At 49.9% G+C, this 21,505-nt stretch overlaps 1 protein-coding gene across 5 annotated transcripts in view; it reads right to left on the bottom strand.

Annotated features, from left to right (window-relative positions):
- The window catches only part of MICAL2 (microtubule associated monooxygenase, calponin and LIM domain containing 2), a gene marked incomplete at its 3' end in the record, with an annotated part of 136,153 nt that overhangs the window by 14,979 nt on the left and 99,669 nt on the right, over nucleotides 1–21,505 (bottom strand). For all 5 annotated transcript variants that reach the window (XM_081154137.1, XM_081154140.1, XM_081154139.1 and 2 more), the window contains 11 exons: nucleotides 20,782–20,908; nucleotides 20,078–20,168; nucleotides 18,851–18,998; nucleotides 17,592–17,791; nucleotides 17,099–17,205; nucleotides 10,920–10,991; nucleotides 7,629–7,778; nucleotides 6,044–6,166; nucleotides 4,652–4,870; nucleotides 4,332–4,433; nucleotides 3,000–3,125 (listed from right to left, as the gene is read on the bottom strand). In XM_081154137.1, coding sequence (XP_081010263.1) covers nucleotides 3,000–3,125; nucleotides 4,332–4,433; nucleotides 4,652–4,870; nucleotides 6,044–6,166; nucleotides 7,629–7,778; nucleotides 10,920–10,991; nucleotides 17,099–17,205; nucleotides 17,592–17,791; nucleotides 18,851–18,998; nucleotides 20,078–20,168; nucleotides 20,782–20,908 — 1,465 coding nt within the window. The remainder of the gene's footprint in view (nucleotides 1–2,999; nucleotides 3,126–4,331; nucleotides 4,434–4,651; nucleotides 4,871–6,043; nucleotides 6,167–7,628; nucleotides 7,779–10,919; nucleotides 10,992–17,098; nucleotides 17,206–17,591; nucleotides 17,792–18,850; nucleotides 18,999–20,077; nucleotides 20,169–20,781; nucleotides 20,909–21,505) is intronic.

Raw genomic sequence — 21,505 nt, 5'->3', positions numbered from 1 at the left:
GAATCAATGGCGGGGTGTGGTCAGGGGGATGAGGGTTGCCAGTGCAACTGGTAATATCCTCTCCAAGAAACTCACCACTCTGTCCCTAAGTGCCTACAATGGCTTCACAGTGAGATCTGGGGGGATCCATGGGTGTCAGGCCCAACCTGGTCCTTTTTACAAATGGAGAAACTAAAGCACAGAGAGGGTAAGTGACTTGCCTGGGGCCCCTTTCTAAGAGCTCCCCTATCATTCCCAGACACACTTTTGTGAAGGTACATTAAAAAAGCCCAATTACACCATCACTTGATGGCCAAGGTTAGCTTAGGAGATGGGATAAGAAAAACAGGGGTGATTGTTCTAGTGTACCTGGGAGAAACAAGGAACAAAGCTGTAGAGGGAACCTGGGGTTGGCCATCCCAAAGTCCACCCCATCTGCAGCCCTCCCTGTGTGAGCTCTGCATGGACACAGCCTCTGGGCTGCTCCCTCTGAGGAGGCCTCCACCGTACAGAGGAGAGAATACCGGGCTGGAGTCAGGAGCCCTGGGCACTAGCCTTCTTCCTGTATCTTTGTTTTCTGTTCTGTGGTTCCTGCTCAGTTTGTTCTTTCCCAGGAAGAATCTCCTGTTACGCCATTACAATTGCTACCCTTCCCTTATACGCCAAGTCCCTGCTATCTGCTAATTTTTCCATAGGAAGTAACATCTTATCTTCTGACATATTACATACTTTACTTCTACATCATATTATTGTTGGTTATTTCCCCCTAGTAGGAGGCAAGTCCCATCAGGGCAGGGACATAACTCCTGTTCATTGATGCGCATCCCAAGAGCCTGAAACGCCTGACACCAAAGCTGTCACTCAAATATTTGTCAAATGAATGAATGTTGACTCACTGATTTCCTGAGTGCCATTGGTTTGAAGCTGTTTGAAGAGCCCACTGGAGAAGCAGCAGCCTGGGCCTCCTGTGGTGATGTGTGATGATGATGTGACAGGAGATATGCCTACTGACAAGTGTCTGTCACACCTCGGAGGCCCCACATGCACCTGGGCAGGCCACCACCTAGAGAATGAATACCTACTGGCACCCATGTCAGGGAAAGTTGGGGAGTGAGGTGGCTCCGCCCTCAGCCCTGACAGGGCAGTGACCCAGCCAGGCTGTCCTGAGGTAAAAAGAAAAGCAGGGACCAGAGAGGGCCTTGACCAGGACCAGCCATAGAGGGGCTGGGCCAGAGACAAGCAAGGGGCGGGCTGGCCGCCCAGCCAGGACCATGAGCCACTGCCTGTCTGTGCCCAAGTGCTCTTGCCTTTATCATCCTGTCGAGGGTGATGATGGCCTTTTTCCACAGAAGGAAGTACTCCCCAGGGAAGGGCAAAAAGGCTACTCTGAAGCCTTTTCGTGAGGGTGATGACAAAAAATGCCAGTGTCCACCCATATAGCTCACTCTCATGTGAGCCAGGAATCACTCTCTTGTTGATGAGAAAGTGGAGGCCCAGGCATGTCAGGAGACTTAAGGTCAAACAACTGACCCAAGGCTGACCTGGGACAAGGTGCGGGCATCTCAGCCTTGGCTACTTTAAACGGACTTGAAGACAGAGCGTGTTTGTGTTTCTCCATGTCACCTCCTGCTGCCCTGCCAGGGATGTGTTTTACCACGTTGGGGACCGTGGAAGAGGTGGGGCTGATAAGATTCCTTGTTCCTTTCTTGGAGACCCTACCTGCACCCTTCTTCCCACAGTGGTGGGGATGAAAGGAGGTAGAACCCCCAGCTACACACAAGGAGGCAACTCCTAACGTCCCACTGATGTGACGGCAGGGAGCTGGTTTGTGCATCAGCCTAACGGCTTGGAAGCAAATGAGCAGCAGCTCTGATGGGGACGTTCAGCCCTGCCCACCGAGCTAGGTGGCAGCTACGCAGGCTGGATGTGTTCAGAGGAGCACAGTCTGCAGGGAAGAGACTCCAAAGCCACTCCCATGTGCAACAGCTAAAAAAGTGGGCTTCATGTCTGCTTTTAGGCTCATCCACTCCACGGCCAAACTTCTCCGAAGGCTGCCCCTCTCCCTCCCAGCCTGGTAGTGTCCTCAGCATATTAGTAATAGGAGGGCAAGGGGCAACATGAAAAGCGCCCAGAGCCCACCTTTAACAGTTGCCCACGGTGCATTTCACTACCCACTTAAGCAGGGTTAGCTCCCCCCCCCTCCCAGCCGACCTCTGCACTGCTGCTGAGCCATCCTTCTGGAACAGGGAGAAGGGCCTTCAGTGGCTCTTTGTAAGAGATACAATGAAATTCCTTAACACGAAAGGAGTGGGCTCACTTTCATACTCATCCTCTGCACCCCCATGAATCCTTTTATCCCCTAGTTCAAGTCACACCAGACTTCTCACCTTCCGTCCATGCAGGTCCTGTCTGCCTTCCTTTGCACATGCCGGGCCCTTCCAAAAATACCCTCCCCCTACGCTTTCCTCCAGCAAATCCTGCTGTATAACCTTCAACACTCAGCCCCCATGTTTCCTCCTCTGAATCCTTCAGGCCTCTACCCTCTGGGCTCCTACAATCTTGCCTTTTATACTTCTCATAGAATTGATGCATAGTATTATATGAGGTTTGCCACGTAAAAATGCCATTTTGTTGGGTCAAAACCAGTCAAGTATCGGCAATTTCATATGGTAAAAAGTTACTTATTTCTATTCTAATGTGCTGTTTAGCATCTAAACTGTAGTAAGAGAACCCTCTTTATTTCCCCAGCACCTGGCCCAGTGGTTGGCATAGAGCGGGTGCCCAATTAATGCCTGCTGGATGAACGAGCAGTGTTAGTGAGTTTTTGTGTTCCGCTATGTTGCTGGGTCCAACACAAAAACAAAAACCAAAAACCAAACCTGGGACTGTTGGGAAGTATCTTACAGATCTTTGTCTCAGCCAAGCCGAGCTCCAGCTGTTTGCCTGTGCAGGTCGAGAGGAGCAAGAGGACATCTCAGAGCATGCAGGGAGTGGGGGAGCTAATCGTTCAGGACAACTACCTTTTTGGCAGGAGAAACAGAGTCAGCAGCCGACGGAGAGGAAGTGGCAGCTGGATCAGGAGATGGAAGGCAGGAGGGAGAAGACGGAGGATGAGTGGGAGACAGGCCTTTAGAGAGTAGTTTATTCTGCATAGAACAGAAACAGAGGAAACTGATTATCCCAGGCAAGGCACAGGGATGCTCACCTCGATGCACCCCCATGCCGACGCAGCAGAGGGGAAGAGACACGCAGGCCCGCATCTCAGGACAAAGCAGAGGCCTTTGTTTCTGGGGCCCACCAGGACTATCTGGCTCCTGGTTGCATTTCCTGCTACAACTATTCCAACTCCCTTGCCACCCTATAACAGCTGGAGCAGGCCCATTCTGCTCCTGCCTATGTCAGCCAAGACACCAGCGCTAAGTCCTAAAGTCCTCACTCAGGAGCTTGGTATAAAGTGGCAGGTGCAAGCTTAGGAAAGGAGAGTCCTGGGCTACTTTGGGGCAGATGGCCCTGGCAGGGGCCTCTGCAGCTGCAGGCAACTGTGCCAGCCTCCTGGCACCTAAAAATGAAAAGCCTCTTTCCCATGTCAGTGGCTGAGCTGAGTAGCAGAGGACACAGGTATGGAGGAGACTGAGTGAGAGCATCAATGGAGGAATGTTCTAGAGACTAAGTTTGCTGCAAGAGAGCATCTTATGCATACACGCAATGTGAGGTCTCATATCAATTTTTTTATCTCTTTGCCAGCACATGTCTTCTCTTTAGCAAGTTTCTAAATGAGCATCTGGCTTGGAGGGGGCTGTGCTTTGTATTCTAAGGCAAAGCTGTTCTCCTGGGCTCCGTGCTGCCTTTGGGAAAGCAGAGCGCAGGTTCCAGCCTGTGGCTGACCTCTCCTCCTCGGTGTCTCCGTGACTGAGGCCGTGGGGAGATTTCTCCATCATGTCCCAAACATCACGAACAACTGGTTTGCTTTCACCTTAAAGGCTCTGTGACGTAATTCTTGCACTGACCAGCTTTTCCTCTTTGCGTTGGCCCTTAGGAAGCTCAGGGCCTACTCAGAAGCTGTGTAGGATCAAACAGCCTGTGTTTCTGTTCAGTAACGTTTGCCTTTGATCTGAGCTCACTTCTCTGCCTTGGCTTTCCCTTTGTCCTGATCTATCTACTTATTTTGAATGCTCTCATTTGCATCTTTTTTAGATGGCACCTTGAATTCTTCAGTGGCTTAAAAAATGAATCGCGCCTCGTGCTACAAAAGCAGGAGGAAGGAGGAAATGGAACTCCAGAGACTGATTCACAGTCACCTCACTGGATGTCCAACGCCCGGGTTCCAGGGGCTCTGAAAGCCCCCCGTTTACCTGTGGGAAATTCCCGTGTCCAAACATGGAGGCCAGGTGGGCTGCCTTCTCCTTAATGTTCTTTTTGTGAAATTCCCTGTTGGCCAAGTTCTGAGCCCTCTTCTGCAGTCAAGGTGAGAAGGGAGAAAGGAAAAAGACAGTGACAGAGACAGGGATGGTAGGATGTGGAAGGCAGTCAGACAGCCTTGTCTCACTACACACAGGATGGGGGACAGGGCACAAACAGCAAGAGCAGGAGCCCACCCAGGGCAGGTGGAGGTAGGGGGAATGGAAGGCACCCCAGACCCAGGCAGAGGCAGGGCAAAGGGCGAGGCTGTCACCTGGAGAATCTTCTCCTCCACCAGCTGCAGCCGCCGCAGCACCCCGGACAGGGCCAGTGCTTCCTGGCAGGCAGGAGGCAGGGCAGTGCGGTTTTCTGGCCCACCCAGCTGCAGATCAGACTTGGCTCTGGCTCTCCAGGGCCGGCTCGGGCACTCTCCACCAGCAGACACTTGGTTTATCTCTCGGAGCACATGCCCCGGCACAACCCCAGAGGGGAACTGGAGAGAAGGGAAATCAAGTTTCCTTCCCTACTATGGCCCTGTCATAGCTCCCCTAATATGAAGATCCCCATGAGGACCAGGGACTAAGGGCACAACAGGTGCCACCCTGAGTAAGATTCCAAACTAAGCTGGCACTGATGTTCCACCACCTGCATCAGAATCACCTGATCTCTCCTTTTCTTTATTTTTATTTTTTTTCCCCATTTTCTTTTTAAATTAAATTTTTGGGGTTAACATTGGTTGATAACATTATATATATCTGATATCCTCCTTAGCAACATAGTGTTGGGCCTCCCTCGGGACTCACCAAATCAAAACCTGCACAACCCCGGTTCTCAACCCTAGATGCACACTGACCATCACCTAGGGCACTTTAACTAACAACCCAAGACTGGGCCTGACTTCCAGAGATTCTGATTTAATTGGTCTTGGGGTGGGCACCAGAGGTTTGTTTGTTTTTAATATCCCCTCTTTTTTTAATCAAAAAAAATAAATTGCTCTTTAGGTAATTCTTGTACACTCAGACAAAAATCTTTGCTTCATACCCACACTGAACTCATTCAACCTCTACTGCCCAGAAGCAACATAAAATTTATCATGCTGACCAGCAAGTCTGAATGCTGTGGTCAGTAACAGTGATTCTGTTCAAATTCCAAACCCGGAGATGCTGGCTGGGAAAAGCCACGGTCCGCTGCTGCCGCCTGGAGCACCAAGCAGGGCCTCGTCTACTCGGGCACCAGGGGAGGCCTGCACCACATTCCAGCCTTCCCCCTTACTGCGTGCAGCCAAGTGGCCACCTAAGCCCATTCCACTATCACTGTCACTTTTTCATCAATTTATAAATCAGTTTGTTTAAGTGGTCTGCACTTAAAGCTGTGTTCCAGGGATACCAGAAAAAACAGACCACAGACCAAAAAAGCAGAGCACCAAGAGCACAGCAGCTGGTCAGCCAATACCTCTGGCTGGCTGAAGGACCAATGGCATGTTTCAAGATGCTGCATATTTGGTTATTCTTACCTATAAGGGTGGGGACCGCATGTTGTGTCTGCCTTCCCAGAGAACTTACAATCAGCCCTATTTGGGGTGTGCAGAGGGCTGACTGAGCCCACCCCTCTGCATCAGTGTCCCCTCTGGCTTCACCAAGACCCCATCCACTGGGAGGAGCCCTACCTGCCTTTTCAGAGGAGGTGATGGGCTGGTTGTGGCCTCTTCTGGCTTGAGACAGCGAGAGTTAACAGGAGGGTCAGAGGATGAGCGCAGGACAGGCATACCTACCCCTGAGACACGGCGTTCCTGGGAGGAGGAAGGTGAGTCCAAAAAAGCAGCCGCAGGAAGCGTGAAGGAAAAGGTTGAGTCAGAGTGAGACACTTGGAGGGAGCAGAGGAAGGGAGGCAGGAGCGAGAGTTTTCAGGTAGAGAGAGAGTGGGAGCACTGGGCAGAGCTCAGGCTGTGCCCTGCCAGGAAACCTGAACCCTGGCTCTCTGCCCAGGCGGACAGCAAGTCCTGGAGTCCCCTCCTTTGGGACAACGTGTGAATTCAGGGAGGCCTTGCTGTTGGCTCAGACCCGGGGCACTGGACAGGCCCTGCCAGAGCCCATGTCAGGCCAGGGTGGCTGGCCCCGGGGTCCTCCTACAAACGGAAAAGCTTCCTGCCTACTAGAGGACAGGCGGGTGCTGCAGTCCTGATGGAAGACAGCTTCAGCAACACTCGGGGGCTGCAAGGGACCAAGCCTCCAGAAGGGGCTATTGAGAGAAGAATTCGGAACGACAAGTTTCAGGAAAATGACCCCCTTATGCTAAAGCCTGGTTTTCGGGGAAGGTCAGTTTGTCTGGAAGGGGCGTGGCTCGTGTCAAGGCCAGGAGGACATCTGTGATCACCTGTAAGACCTAACTAACCTGGTGTCTGTCTTCCTGAGACGAGCCAAACTCTATCATGAACACCCGTGCTCCAAAGAAAAACCAACCCCTTTGTCCCAAGTTTTGGTGATGTGACAGTGCCACCCCAGAGGACTTTAGGGGAGCAGACTGAACCCGGCATCACAGACCCCAAGCCAGAGTCCAAGAGAAGTCAACTCAGCCTGCTGCCTGCCCACAGCTCTGACCACCTTCAGCCTCACCCTGACCCTGGTCAGACGCACAGCCCTGCCAACCTGACCCGAGGGAACGGAGAGGGGGCACCACAACACTTGGGAGGTTGGTCCCCATTCCTGCAGCCCGCATGGAGCTAAGGCCGGTGACAGTTTCCCCTTGTTTGATGGGTCTTCTCACCATGGACTTAGTGCTCTCCCAGGAGCCAGCACCTCTAAAGCTTCCTCCAGCTGCACCATCTCACGTGGCTGCAAACCAAGTCATGGTTGCAAAGTGAAACCAAATTAGGGGAAGGATTTCTTCTTTACTGCAGAGCAGGCATGGCAAACTATGGTCCTTGGGCCAAATCGGACCTGCTGGCTGTTTTGTAAATAAAGTTTTATTGGAACACAGCCATGTACATTTGTTTAAGTATTGTCTATGGCTGTTTTCTTGCTACAATAGCAGAGCTGAGTAATTGCAAGAGAGATCAGATGGCCCCCCCAAAGCCTATAGCATTGGCTATCTGGCCCCTTTCAGAATATTCTGCTGACTCCTGGTCTAGAAGGCTCACTTGAGCCAGGCCTGGCTGGCAGACCTGAAATTTGTCACCAGCCTGACCATTTCTGCTGGCTTCTCAGTTCTGGTCACCAAGAAGGCAGGTCCAGTGAGCATGTGACGGGACTCACCTGCTTCTGGAGCGAAGGCTTCTGAGAGTTCTCCTCAAACTTGGCCAGCAGCTGACTTGCCATGGACTTGACTTTGTTCTGATTTCCACCTTCTTTACTGCTGCTGTCCTCTTGACTGGAGCCCAAACTCTGGCTGGAAAAAGCTGAACGCTGCAAAGTGCAAATCAGTGCATTGGTTGTTGGGTCCCAGAACCCAGGGAGGGGGTCTGGGGGCTGAGGACATGGAACTAATTTCCTGAAGGAGACCCTTCATGGTCTCAGGAAGTGAGACACAAGCAGCAGGCGATGCCCAAGTGGAGACAATGCTCATGGGAGGGATGTGTCTTCCCAAAGATGGGCACACCCAGGCTTGGGAGCCAGAGAGCTAGGGTTTGAATCCTGACTCTTTCACTTCCCAGCCCAGTGACCTTGGCAATGAACTTCCCTAAAGTTTCCTCATCTGTAAAGTGGGAGCATATCCCATTTCACATGGTTGTCACACACACAAAAAAAATCAAATATAATAATGAAGTGGTAAGCAGGATCATTTCAAAATCTATCCTGTGGCTTCCAAGAGGTGAACAGTAGTGGGGATGAAGAAAACAAGAGGGGTGGCAGTCAGTCCCAGGCTTTGGGCTTCTTTCTCCTTCCTCCTCTGCACCCCATTCCCAACTTCAACCTGTCCTGCTCCTTTGCTGCTATCTTTTAAAACCAACTTTTAATTGTGAAATAATTTTAGATTTGCAGAAAAGTTACAAAGAGCACAGATGGTTTCTGTATACTGTATACTTCACTCAGCTGCAGGTAATGTTAACATCTGGAGTAATCATGATACTGTTATCATAACTAATAAATTAACACTGACATGACACTATTAGCTATAGACTTGATCAGGAAAACCTGATCAGCCAGGTTTTCCACACTTGTCCTTATTTGGTTCCAGGATACAATCCAGGATCCTACATTGAATTAAGTCATTATTTCTCCTTAGTTTCCTTCCATCTGTAATAGTTTCTCCACCTTTCTTTGTCTTTTAGACTTTGACAGTTTTGAAGGGGGCTGGTCAGCTATTGTGCACAAAGTCCCCTAATCTGGGTTGCTCTGATGTTTTCTCGTGGTTAGACCAGGGTTATGGATTTTGGAGAAGGTGCCGCAGAGGTGAAGTGCTCCTCTGCTCCATTGCTTTATATCAGGGAACACGATACCAGCGTGACTAATGCCTGGTGAGATGTTGCTGTAATCATTTGATTATGCTGTTTTATAAAATGGAGTTCCATGTAAGGTTCCTTTAGCTCATTTGCTAAAAATAAAACTTGGGAAATTACCAGTGTTCTCTGAATGTCCTCCCTTTCCATAGGATCTGCTCCCAAAGGACTTGAGGTGTAAATGGCACTGTCATGTCCGGTGGGCAGCCTGCTTCCCCAAGGAAACAACGAGTCTCCCTCCCAGAAATAGATGTTCTCAAGACAACAAAGAGATTCATGGGAAGCAGCAAGCTACAGTCAGTTGTTTTTTAAAGATCCGTAGCCCCATGGGAAACCTTGTATGCATAGCCACCCTGAAGTGTTGGACAAACACAAACCAGAGTCACTCCCACTTCAAAGTGGGAAATGCAACTCTGCATAGCAATACAGCTCTGAGTGCAAAGAGGGTGAGTTTACTGGGGTAGTCACTGTTTGAACAAGGTCAGAGTCGGCCATGCAGACAGCACTTCCCAGACGTGAATCACCAGAGGCTCCTTCAAAAGCAGGCTGAGGTTCAGTTGGTCCAGGGTCGGCCTTGAGGCTCTGCATTTTTAACCAGTTGTCTGGTTCTTGGCCCACATTTTGAGTAGGGAGAATTGAGAAAGAACTATTGTTTGGTTAAATCTGACTTGGGAGCAAAAAAGCTGTCCCAGAAAACAGCCCAGAGTCATCTCAGAAGGGGCGGGTACAACCAGATTTCTTTCCACACTTCACTCTTATGCTGCCTTCAACAGAAAGAGCACAAATGCCCCCTCAAATAAGCCCCGGATGAGAGGCAGGAGAAGGTGTCTGCCCGAGACAAAGTGCATGCAAGGGAAGCCTCTTAGGTGGAGGCCAGAGCAAATCCTAGGCACGTCAGGTGAGAGCCAACACCCACAGTGGGAAATGGACGTCTCTCCTGCCCTGTCAGTCAGCCTCTGCTCCCTCCTCTCAGTTATCTCCCTATTTGCTGGCTCACACCAGAGCCAAGAGACAGGGAGCAGCAGCTCTTGAAGGGATCACCCAAAGAAGTCTTAGAAAAGGTTCGGACACGGTGATTGGAACTCACTGGATAAAATGAGTTCGTGCACATTTTAAGACATGACTTGAACTCCAGGCTTTCTCTATCAGCGCTTCCCTTTGAACATCCCAGAAAATGGGTTGAGCAATAGGCAGCTCCCCTCTCCCCTAAGGCTGGCCTCGTGGCTCTATTTGTTACAAAGTTCAGCTGTGAGAACCAGTGTCCTGACCCAGGTCAAGGCTTCCACATGAAGCAAGTCACAGACATGAACAACAATGTCATAAAAATATACAGCAATAAAACCTCTTCAAACATATCAGATGGAAGTCCTTCCTAAGGCTTATAACTCGGTATCAATGTACCATATAAACTATCCCACATGCGTCTATGTCATAATTATGACATCGGCCGTTGGGCTAGCTAGAGCCGGCATTCTACAGTTCACAGACCACATCTGGGCTTGCATTTGTGGGACTAGAACTGCCTTTTCAAATGAAGGGCATATCTCAGGTCTCTTTAAAGAGCTGTCTGGAGTAGTGGAACTGATACTTTTCCTGCTGATCAATTTTTCAGTAGCAGGAGAGAGATTCTTGCCTGGTTTTGACAAAGTAGCTTGTAATTTTCTCCTGTCACCAGAAGGTGGCACTTGTACTGGGACATTGGCCTTAAAGACAGTGCAGAAAACACAAAAGGTAGAAACAATGGCTGGGAGAAAAGTGGGACAGCTGGTGCCTCTTCACTACTCATTATTAATAGCGATTATATATGTATAACATCTTCTATATAATCTTTAAAAATACTTGGAAGTTTCATACATTTCACATGTATCCTGTGTATTTTACAGACATGAGCCCCACCCTGGGAGTTTGTTTCTCAAGGTCACACAGCTAGTAAGTACTGGAGCAAGGACCAGGACCTGGCTGCTTTTCCATCAAGTCAAGCTTGGAACTGCATGTTTCCTGAGACAGGAAAGCAAGGAGGGCCAGGGCCGCTGCCACAGTCGGGAGGGCCTGCGGCTACTGGCCGTCAGGCAATGGGCCTTTGTTGGAACGGACACGGCACACGAACCTCACGCAGGCTGCCGAAGCCTTTCCGCCTCCGTTTGTTCATGTCATTATTCTCTTCGGTTTGGTTGTCCACCTGCAACGGCCAAGAGAGCATGGTGAGCTCAGGTTGGTCAAGGACCGAGGTTCCACTAACAGCTCTGAGCCAGCACTGGGCACGCAGCCCTGCCTGCCCGAGAGACAGAGGGACATAAACTACCTGCACCGTGACCAAGGCTACACTGAGCTCTGTTCCGGTGCAGTGGAAGGAGCCTCATTCCACTTGGGAAGCCAGTTTCTGTGAAGAGGTGGGAATCGTATCCTCAAATCGTGCTGAAGCATCCCAAAGCAAAGACTCCCTGGGACATGGCAGGGATCGTCCCATTGTGAAAGGACTCTGGGCTCAGGCAGTGACAGCCAGGCCTACTGAAGCCCCTCAGGGTGCTGCCTTATGGAGGCCACCTCCAACAAAGAGGTCACACTGGCTCACTGCACAAGCAGGATCCTTGGGACTCAGAGCAGCTGCCAGGGAGTAGATGGCAAATTACATCTGCCCACTCACCATCCCAGCTACCAGCGCACAATATCGTTTAACTTCAAAGAAGCACCAGATTTTGTGTGAACCCTGCAGTGAGTATACAGCCCAGTTTGCCCAGGACAGTTAGATTCATTGCTTTTTGTCCCTGGTGTAATTAATTATAGTGCCTCCTTTCACTGTCAAAAGCACCCTGTTTTAGACAATAAATTGCATGGTTGCTCTACCAATACCCTTTTACAGTCTTACTGTTGCCCGAATCTGGACATTTACATCCAGAGAAACTCGTATTGCCCCAGCCCATCTCATCACCTCTGCAAGGACCACCAAAGGCCACCCATTGTCAGGCTCAAGTCTCAGGAATGAGTGAAACTGAAGAGGTTGTGCTGATGCTATGGGCTGGGCTGGGTTTGAGGTCAGGATTTAGTACTTCTTCTGCACACTGCTGGGTAAGTCCATTCTTCTGTGTGTGTTTCTTTAAATATATCTTTATTGATTTCAGAGAGAGGAAGGGAGAGAGCTAGAAACATCAGTGATGAGAGAGTCATTGATCGGCTGCCCCCTGCACGCCCCCTACCGTGGATCGAGCCTGCAACTGGGCATGTGCCCTGACCGGGAATCGAACCATGATCTCCTGGATCAGAGGTCAATGCCCAACCACTGAGCCACGCTGGCAGGGGGCGTAAGTCCATTGTTGATACTGAGGTTAGACCTCTCTACCACCAGTCTCCCGCTGGGCCTTCTCCAAATGGTCAGCCCCCTGGGGACATGGAATCACCCCAGGACTATGTGTCTCTCCTGCTGGGAGCCTCGTCATGCTCAGAGGCCCTCCACAGGAGGCCCAGATTAAACCCTGGCCTTTGTTCCATGTTGGATGCAGTAGCACAGGCTGCTGACCACTCTCCCCTCCAACCCGGGTGTGCAGCCCCATCAGCCCACACATCCCACACTTTCCCAATCACAAGAGGGTCCTTTTACCTCCCAGTTGTTTGGAACAATACTAATAATTTTGTATATTATTATAATAGATGATAATATACTGTATAATAGTAACAGCAATAACAATAACACTGGATGGAGTCCCTGGCACAGTCTGCTATGTGCTCACTGGCTTCCAACAGAAAGCACCTGCTTCCCCAGTTCTTGCTCTCCCTAACCCCCGACCCCTCCCTGCATTTACCAGAACCTTTCATATTTTTAAAGATAAGATCAACCAGAGTTTGTCATTGATATTTGCTTAAAAATTTGACCCTTCCCTTGCCCAGGCAGCAAAAACCAACAGATCAAAGGGCCTTCCCTTCCCTCCTCCATTTTTCTCATCTCCCAATAAATCATTATTCTGTGAATGGAAATTATTTCAACTCCAATGCTTGGGCAAACACCAAGAGAAACAGATGACCTTATTGCAACAACGCTGGGTCTTAGAGGCACAGGCTGTCTGAGCCGCGAGCTCCGCAGGCTGTGAATGCCTCGCTGGCCTGGGACTGGAGCCTGTGAAAGTACAGCTGTCCTGCCCAGCAGGAACGCGTGGTGCATCATCTTCAGGTTTTCTGTTGTTTTTCTGTTGCCACCTTAAATGAGGACTTGACTTTCCCCTCAAAGAGCAACGCATCTTATTCTTTCTTTTGCATTCAACAGCCCCAGGTGTGACCTTTCCAACGACCAGAGCCTGTCTAGATCCAAACCCAGGGTTAGTCGCAAGCGCACAGAAAGCATTCCTGGGGGGCAGTGCACCCAGTAGCGGCACCTAAGAAGACCCTAAATCCTTCAGGGGGATAAAGGAAGTGCATGGGGCAGCCACAGCTCCTTTGCTTCAGCTTGACCCATGGGACAGTAGAATGTGGTCTATGCGGAGGGGCTGGCAACCAGCATACTGAATCGGTCTCTACTCTTCCTTATGGGTTTGTCATGGGAGCACTGATTCTCAATTAAGATCTGGGTTAAAACAAAAAGGTGCAGAAAACACAAACCTAGAAATTTGTCTATTTTTTTCTTATCTGTCTCTCTCTATGGGGAGCTAAAGTTGCCTCAGCGCCCCATCATCTTGGGCTCTATTTTGTTCTACAAAGAATTGAGGTGCAAGGAGACAGAAAATGCTTATTGTGCCCAGTCCGGCAGAGTGTGAGAATAAACCAATAACTCCCTGTCTTTTCCCATTAATTTTTTTCCATTCCTTTCACCTGAACTTCTTAATCACGATTTTCCAATGATTTATAAGATTCTGCATACCAAAAGTCATTTATTAAACCAATTGGTATCTCCATTTAAAAAAAATTTAGACATATATCTACCAATCTGGTCATTTGATTAGCACAAAATAACCATGTTCCCATACAGCCTGACTTAATGTGATTTTAGCCAAAAGCAAACTTTATATTTAGTTAGCTAGCATAACCCAATCCTGGAGAAATTCAGATCTGGGTCACCGGAAGAGAGACTGGCCATTGCAGGCAATGGCCTGGTTGAGTAGGGTGGCCGCCATGAGATTTAGAAAGACGGCCAGTGACCCTAGCAAGAGAGTTCTATTCTTCTTCAGTGGCAGAGTAGTAAGGAGTTATGGGTTCAAGTTCTGACACTAATTACTTCCTGGCTGTGTGACCTTAGGAAAATCGCCTAACTTCTCTGACTTCAGTTTCCTCACCTATGAGTTATTATACTCTCTGGCTCATAAAATGTTGTCAGGATTAATAAAATCATATATGTAAAACACTTCTTACAATATAAGGTACTGTATACATGTTAGACACCATCACTTAGATTAATGCTAATTAGCAGAAATTAGAAAATCTGAATTCTTGTTCTGACTTTGACATTCACCACCTACATGACATTGCAATTTAATCTCCCTATATCCAAGTTTCCCCGTCTCTAAAGCTAGAATGAGAATATATTCCCTGCTTTCCTCAGAAGGTGACGCGAGGGGCAAATAAGATATGTAGGAAATTGTTTCGTATGCTGTAAAGTGCTACACATGGTTGCAGTACCGAACCAAGTGTTCAATCCAACTAGTTTCACTCCTCTTTTCAGAAGACAAACATCTTTATTTAATCAGTACTTACAAAGGGCACGACCTGTCATTTATGGAGCCCCTTCCACGTGCCAAAGAATGTGCTCAGACCTGTAGCACACATTTGTTTATGGTGTTTTCACAGCAATGCAATGTTTGTTATTATAATCATTTTATAGACAAGCCAAGGAACTGCTTGAGAGGTATAAACATGTGAAACTCCAGTAGACCTAAATACGTATGTGTCTGCCTGGCTTCAACGTGCATTGCCATTCTGTAAGTCAGCTCAGCAGCTCAGGCTGTGGTTGTACAGAGAACAGGAGAGATCGGCCTGCAAACCACAGGTGCGGGGGGCTGCTCGCGGGCCCTGTGCTTGCTGAGCCAGACAGCATCAGGACCTGGTCCCCTCGACTCTCCTAAGCATTCTTCAAATATCTGAATTGAGAAGTACTAAAAAGCTAGTGAGGAGTTTTGGCTGCTGGGTGGGTGGTTCTGGGAGAATAGTTGGGGAAAGGGAGTGAGAGGGGCTTTAGAAGCCCCTCCAGAAGGTCGGCTCCCTTGGGCAGGGTCCTTGCTTGTCTCTCTCACTGCTCTGCTCCTGGCTCCGAGAAGAAAACTCAACAACTGGTCTTACTAACTCACGATCCCACCCAGAAGAGGCATTCAGTCGGCTTTAAGAGAGGACAAATAAGATACTGCAATGACTTAATAATCTCTGTACCTATCCGAAGAGCAAGGCAGATTTGGGCCATTAGATGGGGCTGTGGGAGGAACTGGATCTGTGGCTCTTCATTTCTCTCAAGATGGACAGCCCACGGGCATACCCTCGAGGAGACTGAGCACAGTTCACACCTGTTCCCCTGCATTTCCTAGTGGAGCCAGCGGAAAGTGGAACGAGGCACCAGTAGCCATTGAGGGCCTGGCTGGCCTTGCTAACTGCTGACTTTTGACCATTCCCACCTCCTGGCCAGGCTGTTTCAATTCCGTCACTCTGTAAACAGAGGTGTGGTGAGTGAAAGGTTTAACCCGTCTTCTCCAGCTCCCTCTGCTATTCCTGGTTGTGGGCTATGTGGTGGGAGAAACCAGGTGAACAGAGAAAGGCGGTGAATGCTTGGCCAGAGGGCTTCCAGAAGGCTGCATGGCTGCCTGGATGGGGCAGCCCAGAGCGGTGGGGTCCTTGGGCTTCAGAGGAAACACGACTGGCCTGGGGTGGAGCAAGCCCATGACTGGTCTCACTCATGGGACATGCGGTGAGGACAGCTTTCACTCATGGGATATGCGGTGGGTGACATAGCCCTCGCACTGAGCCTCTGAATGGGGCATCTTGGGGTGCAGAGCGGGACTGAGAGGCTGGGTGCAGCTCAGCCCTTCAGCCGCTCTGCTGAAAACTCAGGCAGATCTGCACACCTTCCTCCCTAGCCCCAGCTTGGCTCGCCCATTCCTCCCTGCAGACAGGGCGTGGTGGAGCATTAAGTATCCTATGCTGCTCCTGCAGTTAGCACAATAACTGCTTACAACATTCCAGGGAGCACAGGCCTCAGTGGAAAAAGTGACCACTGCTCACTCAGCTGAGAGAAAGGAGGGAGGCCACATGGCCCCAGCCCCACCCTGGGTGGAGGGAAGGCAGGGCATGGCATGACTGGCCGGGGGTTAAGACACTGTCAGCAACTTAGAGAGACTGAGACATGCAGAGGCCTGCAGCCCTGCGCCGAGTGAGGGGAGGGCTGTATGTGACTGGGGAGGGAAGGCAAGTCCTGTGCCAGTGCTTGCCACCTAACAGCTCTGGGCCTCCTTTTAAAAATCTGTACAATGAGCACAACAAGCAAGACAACTTGTATTATCCCTTCCACAGAGATGCCATCCCTCAAATAAAATTCTCATTAGGCCCACAGTTCCCAAACTGTGTACCAAGGCACCCTGTGGTACCAGAGTAAACTCAACAGAGGAGCCGCAGGATATTTTCAATTTTCTAAGGAAACATGGTGAAGTCTGTTGTATATCTTGCAAAATATCCCTACTAAGTTATTTGAACTTAACTACTTAATAAATGGAACTTCTAGGTATTTTTTTGATCTAGGGGCACTGTGAAAAAGTTTACTGAGACACCAATGGTGCCATAAGTCAGGAAAGCTTGGGAACCTCTTTATTAGGCTCTGAGCTCTTCAAAGGCAAGGACCATATATTATTCATCTCTGTATATTTTCTCCCCTCTTCAAAAACAAACAAAAAATTCAGCCCTAATGTTAGCATACAATATAGCCCAATAAACATTTGTTTAACGAATAAAAAAATTAATAAAACAGCATGTGTAAATGTAGCATCACCATACAGCCCTGCTACTCAATGGCTACTGTGTTCCTGATCAAAATAAGCTGCTCAACAAAGTGAGAAACTGTCTCCTTCTCACCCTCCAGGAGGCTGAGCTGATCCACCAGGACCTTTCTATAACTGCTTCTAAGTCATTGAAGCTAGCCCAGCTACGAAGTGCCCGGGGGACTTTCAAAAACACTCCCTTACAAAACTGAGTTTTACTCATGTCTTCTGTGAGCGTTTTATCTGTGTAATTTATCAGCAGACAGAGACCAAGACCAGGACATTCTCCAACGCCCTTGCCCCATCCATGTGCAAAAAGAAATTAAATAAACAACAAGCCTAGACTTACTCGTGGAGTCCTCTTCCTTGGAAATGTGAGGTTGAGATAGTTATGAGGAAGAGATGATTTGGCCACGCCCAAGTCAGCATTTTCTCCATAGTTTTTGCCCCAAGAGTCTGTTAGGAAGTAAAAGTATGTCTGAGATTTGGATCCTGCCACAACTACCCAAGGGATCAGGGGTGTCATTGCTACAAGGTCCCACCAAAATAATTCTCTCCCCCCAACTAAAGATGTAAATGGCCTGGGTAGGGAACTGGCACAGCTCTATCAGAGACCTCCCAACGTCAGGGGCAGACCCCCAATGTCATGTGGCACCTGCACACAGACCCACTTACATACACAGGGCTAGGTGGGTGGGATCCACCTGTTTGACCTCAAAGTCAGGGGGAAGGCATGGGTCAGCCCAGAACAGAAGACACCAGTGTGAAGAGCAGCCAGAGATGGGCACAGGGCAAAATGGTGCAAGGGCAGAGTGAAGCCTGGTCCAAAAGCAGGTTCTTACCCACGGGCCTCAGGGGGGTGCCCCGGAAGAGCTCGTAGAACTTGGAGAGGTACATGACCATGCTGAGCTTGTCGGGCTCCTGGGCAGACGCCATCTCCTTGCCCGTGGTCACTGGGGGGATGCCAAACTCACGCTCAGCCACGTCAAACGCCAGCTGGTTGTTCTCCACAGCGTCATCTTCATTCAAAGAGTCAAAGTTGCTAGTGAATCAAAACAAGGTAAAATTCAGGGAGAGGAAGCAGAGGTGGTGGTGATGGGGGGCGCAGTGGTGAAGGAGCAATGACCCAGCCTGTGTCCCAAATGACCGCCCCCACTCTGCAGGAGGCTCAGTCACAAGAAGCTAACACCGTCCTTCTCACTCAGGGTGGGACCAAGTCAGATCTGGGCCACAATAATGTCATTGCCGCCAGGGCTGAAAACAGTCAGAAAATGATTTACACCACTTTGGAAAATGTATGAGCTACTTTACCTTTAAATAGTTCCCTTAAATTCTGTTTCTTTTCATTACAAAACTAACATGGGCTTCTTGTCAAAAAGAATCAAGATATTTATAACATGTAAAGTGATACGTGAGAGTCCCACCCCCCTTTTCAAGGCAACCTCACTCTGTAAAGATACCAATTGATAACCCTTTGGTAGATTTCCTTCCAACCCCTTGGATGCATTTGCTCGTGGGTGTGAGGTTACACTGCACACATTGATTTAAATACATCAGTAGATGCATTGTGCTTTCAACATCACGAGGTATTTCCACAGACATGATTCAATCGTCCTAATGAACCTGACAGTATTCCCAGCTTATAGGTGAAGACACAAACTCAGAGAAGACAAGTGGCTTGCCCGATGTACATGGCTAGTTAATCTGGGTCTCAACTCTAATTAATTGGGCTGTAAACCTTCCCATTTTCCCCCAGAATTAGGTTTTGCCCATAATTCTTGTCTAAGGGTAGAGCTCCATGGTGGGAATGCTCAAATTTCCCAAGTATGGTGTTGGAAGGGCGGGGAACAAGTGTAACCACTGAGTCTGAGTCACCTCCGCTCCTCACATATTAGGAACACAGATCAAACGAGTTGTGGGCAGATAAATCTGTGCAAAAGAAAAAAAACAAGAAAAAACTCAAATAGAAAATATGCAAAGGGAAATTTTGAACCCAGTTCTGAAGATTCTGCATCTAGCAGAACAGCCCTGGTTTCCCCTGACTCCAGGGTCCCTGTGGGCTGTGAGGAGCTTGGCAGGTCCAGCGAGGCCCTGGACTCACATCAGCTCGGGCCGGAATCGGTGGATGATGGCACACAGGGCCAGGCCACTCCGCCAGGATGTGGTCAGGTCGGTGACGTTGACGTGCTGGTAGCCCTCGGTCTGCTGCTGGCACCAGGTTAAGAGCTTGCTGGGCCGAATGTCTGACTCTGCAGTAAGGGAAGACAGGCTGTGAGGTGCCCTGGGGGAAACATCAGGGTCCCCTGGGGCCCCCCTCTGACTGCCACCACGGCTGGGGACCAGGAGGAACAGCACCAAGGCAAGGGGCCCTGCCGAGAGCATGGAGGGAGGGCAGGATGCTGGGACATGCTCTCCGGCAGCAGAGTCCCTAAGACCCCTCTGGAACACAGAGATGAGGATGACATGGACTCTGCCAACATGCCATCCAGCGGGGAAGACAGACACAGGTGCAGGTGACAATGACACGTTGGTGCAATGATGGAGAAGCAGGTGGCTGAGGGAGCATGTGAGCGGGTTTGTCCTGAGTCGCCAGGGCTGCGGAACTCGCCAAAGAGAGTCACAAAGGAGGTGCTTTTGAGCTGCTTCTGGAAAAGTGTCTAGGAATTCATCAGCTAGAAGAAGGCACTGCAGGAAGACTGAAAGGCCTGTGCCGGCAAAGGCCCTAGGGAAACCAGCCGTGTTTGTGTAGAATGGCTGACTACAGGGGCGGCAGCAGTGGGGCATGTGGGGTGTGGGGGGAAAGGAGGGGTGGCTGGTAAGGTTGAGTTGGCCCAAAGGCAGGGAGGACGCAAGATCTGGGCAGGTGACAGAGGCCAGAGAGGTCTTTAAGCAGGATGGTGACCTGAGCAAAACCTGAGGGATACCAGAGAGTTATTCACTTAATCATCCCTGCCCTCCACTACTGAGCACTGGCCTGTGCCCAGCACTGTGCCAGGCCCTGGGGGATCAGGAAGAGTGGAGCACATGGAGCCTGGTATCCAGCTGGGGAGACAGAACCCCACACTGGAAATGAAAGGAAAAGAAAAGTCAGTCCCAGTGAAGCAATTCTGCAGTTCACTTTAATGTGTCAAGCGCTCCACACATATTAACTCCCTGACGGTGATTATACCGTAGGGGTGTCATTGTCCTGGTTTTACAGAAGAGGGAACTGAAGTACAGAGACAAGGAGCCTGGCCAAGGTCACCTAGGTCATCTGTGCCCCCATGGCCACCTGGTAGGCCTCCTCCCCACAAAGCGCCTCCCAGTGGGTCCCAGGAAGATAGCTTACCCTTCCTGGAGAGGCCGACAGATCTCCTCACTGAACCCAGCCTCTTGAGAGGGCAGTGGTGCAGCTCCTTAGTGATGTACAAATGCTTCACCTACAAGCAAGAGAGACCACGCAGCTGCCCACCAGTTTTCCCCAAAATTCTAGTCTCAGCGCCTCTGAACCTGACCTACTCTCTGCCCTTTTCCTCTACCATTGGACCCTCAGCAAGGGAACCCAGGCCACCTGAGACACAGAACAATGGATCTCAATTATTCACCCAGATGCAGAAGCACTCAAGTGTAAATATATGTCACTGGCTAATTTTTAAAATTCATACCATTCTTTGTGCTATTATTGACTGAAGAGGTTGTATGGCTCTGAGTCAAAGGGAGAAAAAAGTAGACTCTAGGATGGTGATGGAAAGGACTCAATATTTGGCCAAGTAGATTATCTGGAGACGTATGCTTAGCAATACACACACCTAGTGACAAATAAACATATGTAAATATATGTACAAATGTAGACATACTCTTACTTGTGTTCCAATTCTCTCCTGTGACTCTATGTTACTCTTGTGACTCTCATAGAGAAAGGAACTTGTCCCACCTTTGGGCCAAGAGGCATTGGTGGCCTTGGTCCCAGGGATGTGCCAACATTTCAGTTGACCTCTCCTTTTCACCTCTCAGTGCCAGGTGACCCAGTCAAGTTCTCAGGGAAGGACTTACCTGATGGGGTCGGACACAGTGGGAGTTGAGGTTTGGGTACCGTGTCCCAGGGTCCAACGTGTACAGATCAAAGTTCTTGTTGATGTTCTCTGGGGTTGTTTGAGGTAACAGGCGGTAAAGGCTTTCTCTGGAGGGAGGCAGAGCATGGGGTCAGGGATTACTCTTGAAACCTGAGGCCTTTGTTCCCACCCCCACTCCCCTTCTCCTGCTCTCAAGGGCTCTTTAGATGTGTTTGTATAACCCTTCCCTGCAATGCCTGACCCTTGTGGTTCTTGAGACCTGCAAAGTGCAGGGGGTTCAAAGGGGCAGTGAGGAGGCAGGAAGGAGTCTGGGAGGTGGGGATGTTGGCCACCTCCCCAGGCAGAGCTGGCAGCACAGTGGCCTGTGGTTTTATTATAACCGCCACTCAGCCACTCGGCCTCCTGTGACCTGTCCCCCTGACCACAGGCCTCCACACCCAGGACCAGCAAAAGCCATCCCCACCCACCAGTCCTGACCGCTCCCAGTCCACCAGCTGTTACAGCCACGTGGCCAACAGCAGGGGTCTGGGAGGAAGCTCAGGATCTCAGCAGCAGAAGAGGCCTGGGGGATCAGAGAACCCAGCCCCCAACATGGCAGGGCACTCAGCACTTCAATGGAAGCTTCCCCTGAACTTCTTCGGGCCCCAGGGCAACTGAGCAGTGCTGGGAACTCCAACTTCAGGGCCACACTGGATGAAAATTTC

Source organism: Miniopterus schreibersii (assembly GCF_964146895.1).
Source record: "Miniopterus schreibersii genome assembly, chromosome: 12".
Taxonomy (NCBI): domain Eukaryota; kingdom Metazoa; phylum Chordata; class Mammalia; order Chiroptera; family Miniopteridae; genus Miniopterus; species Miniopterus schreibersii.
This window is presented reverse-complemented; position numbering and strand designations above follow the sequence as displayed.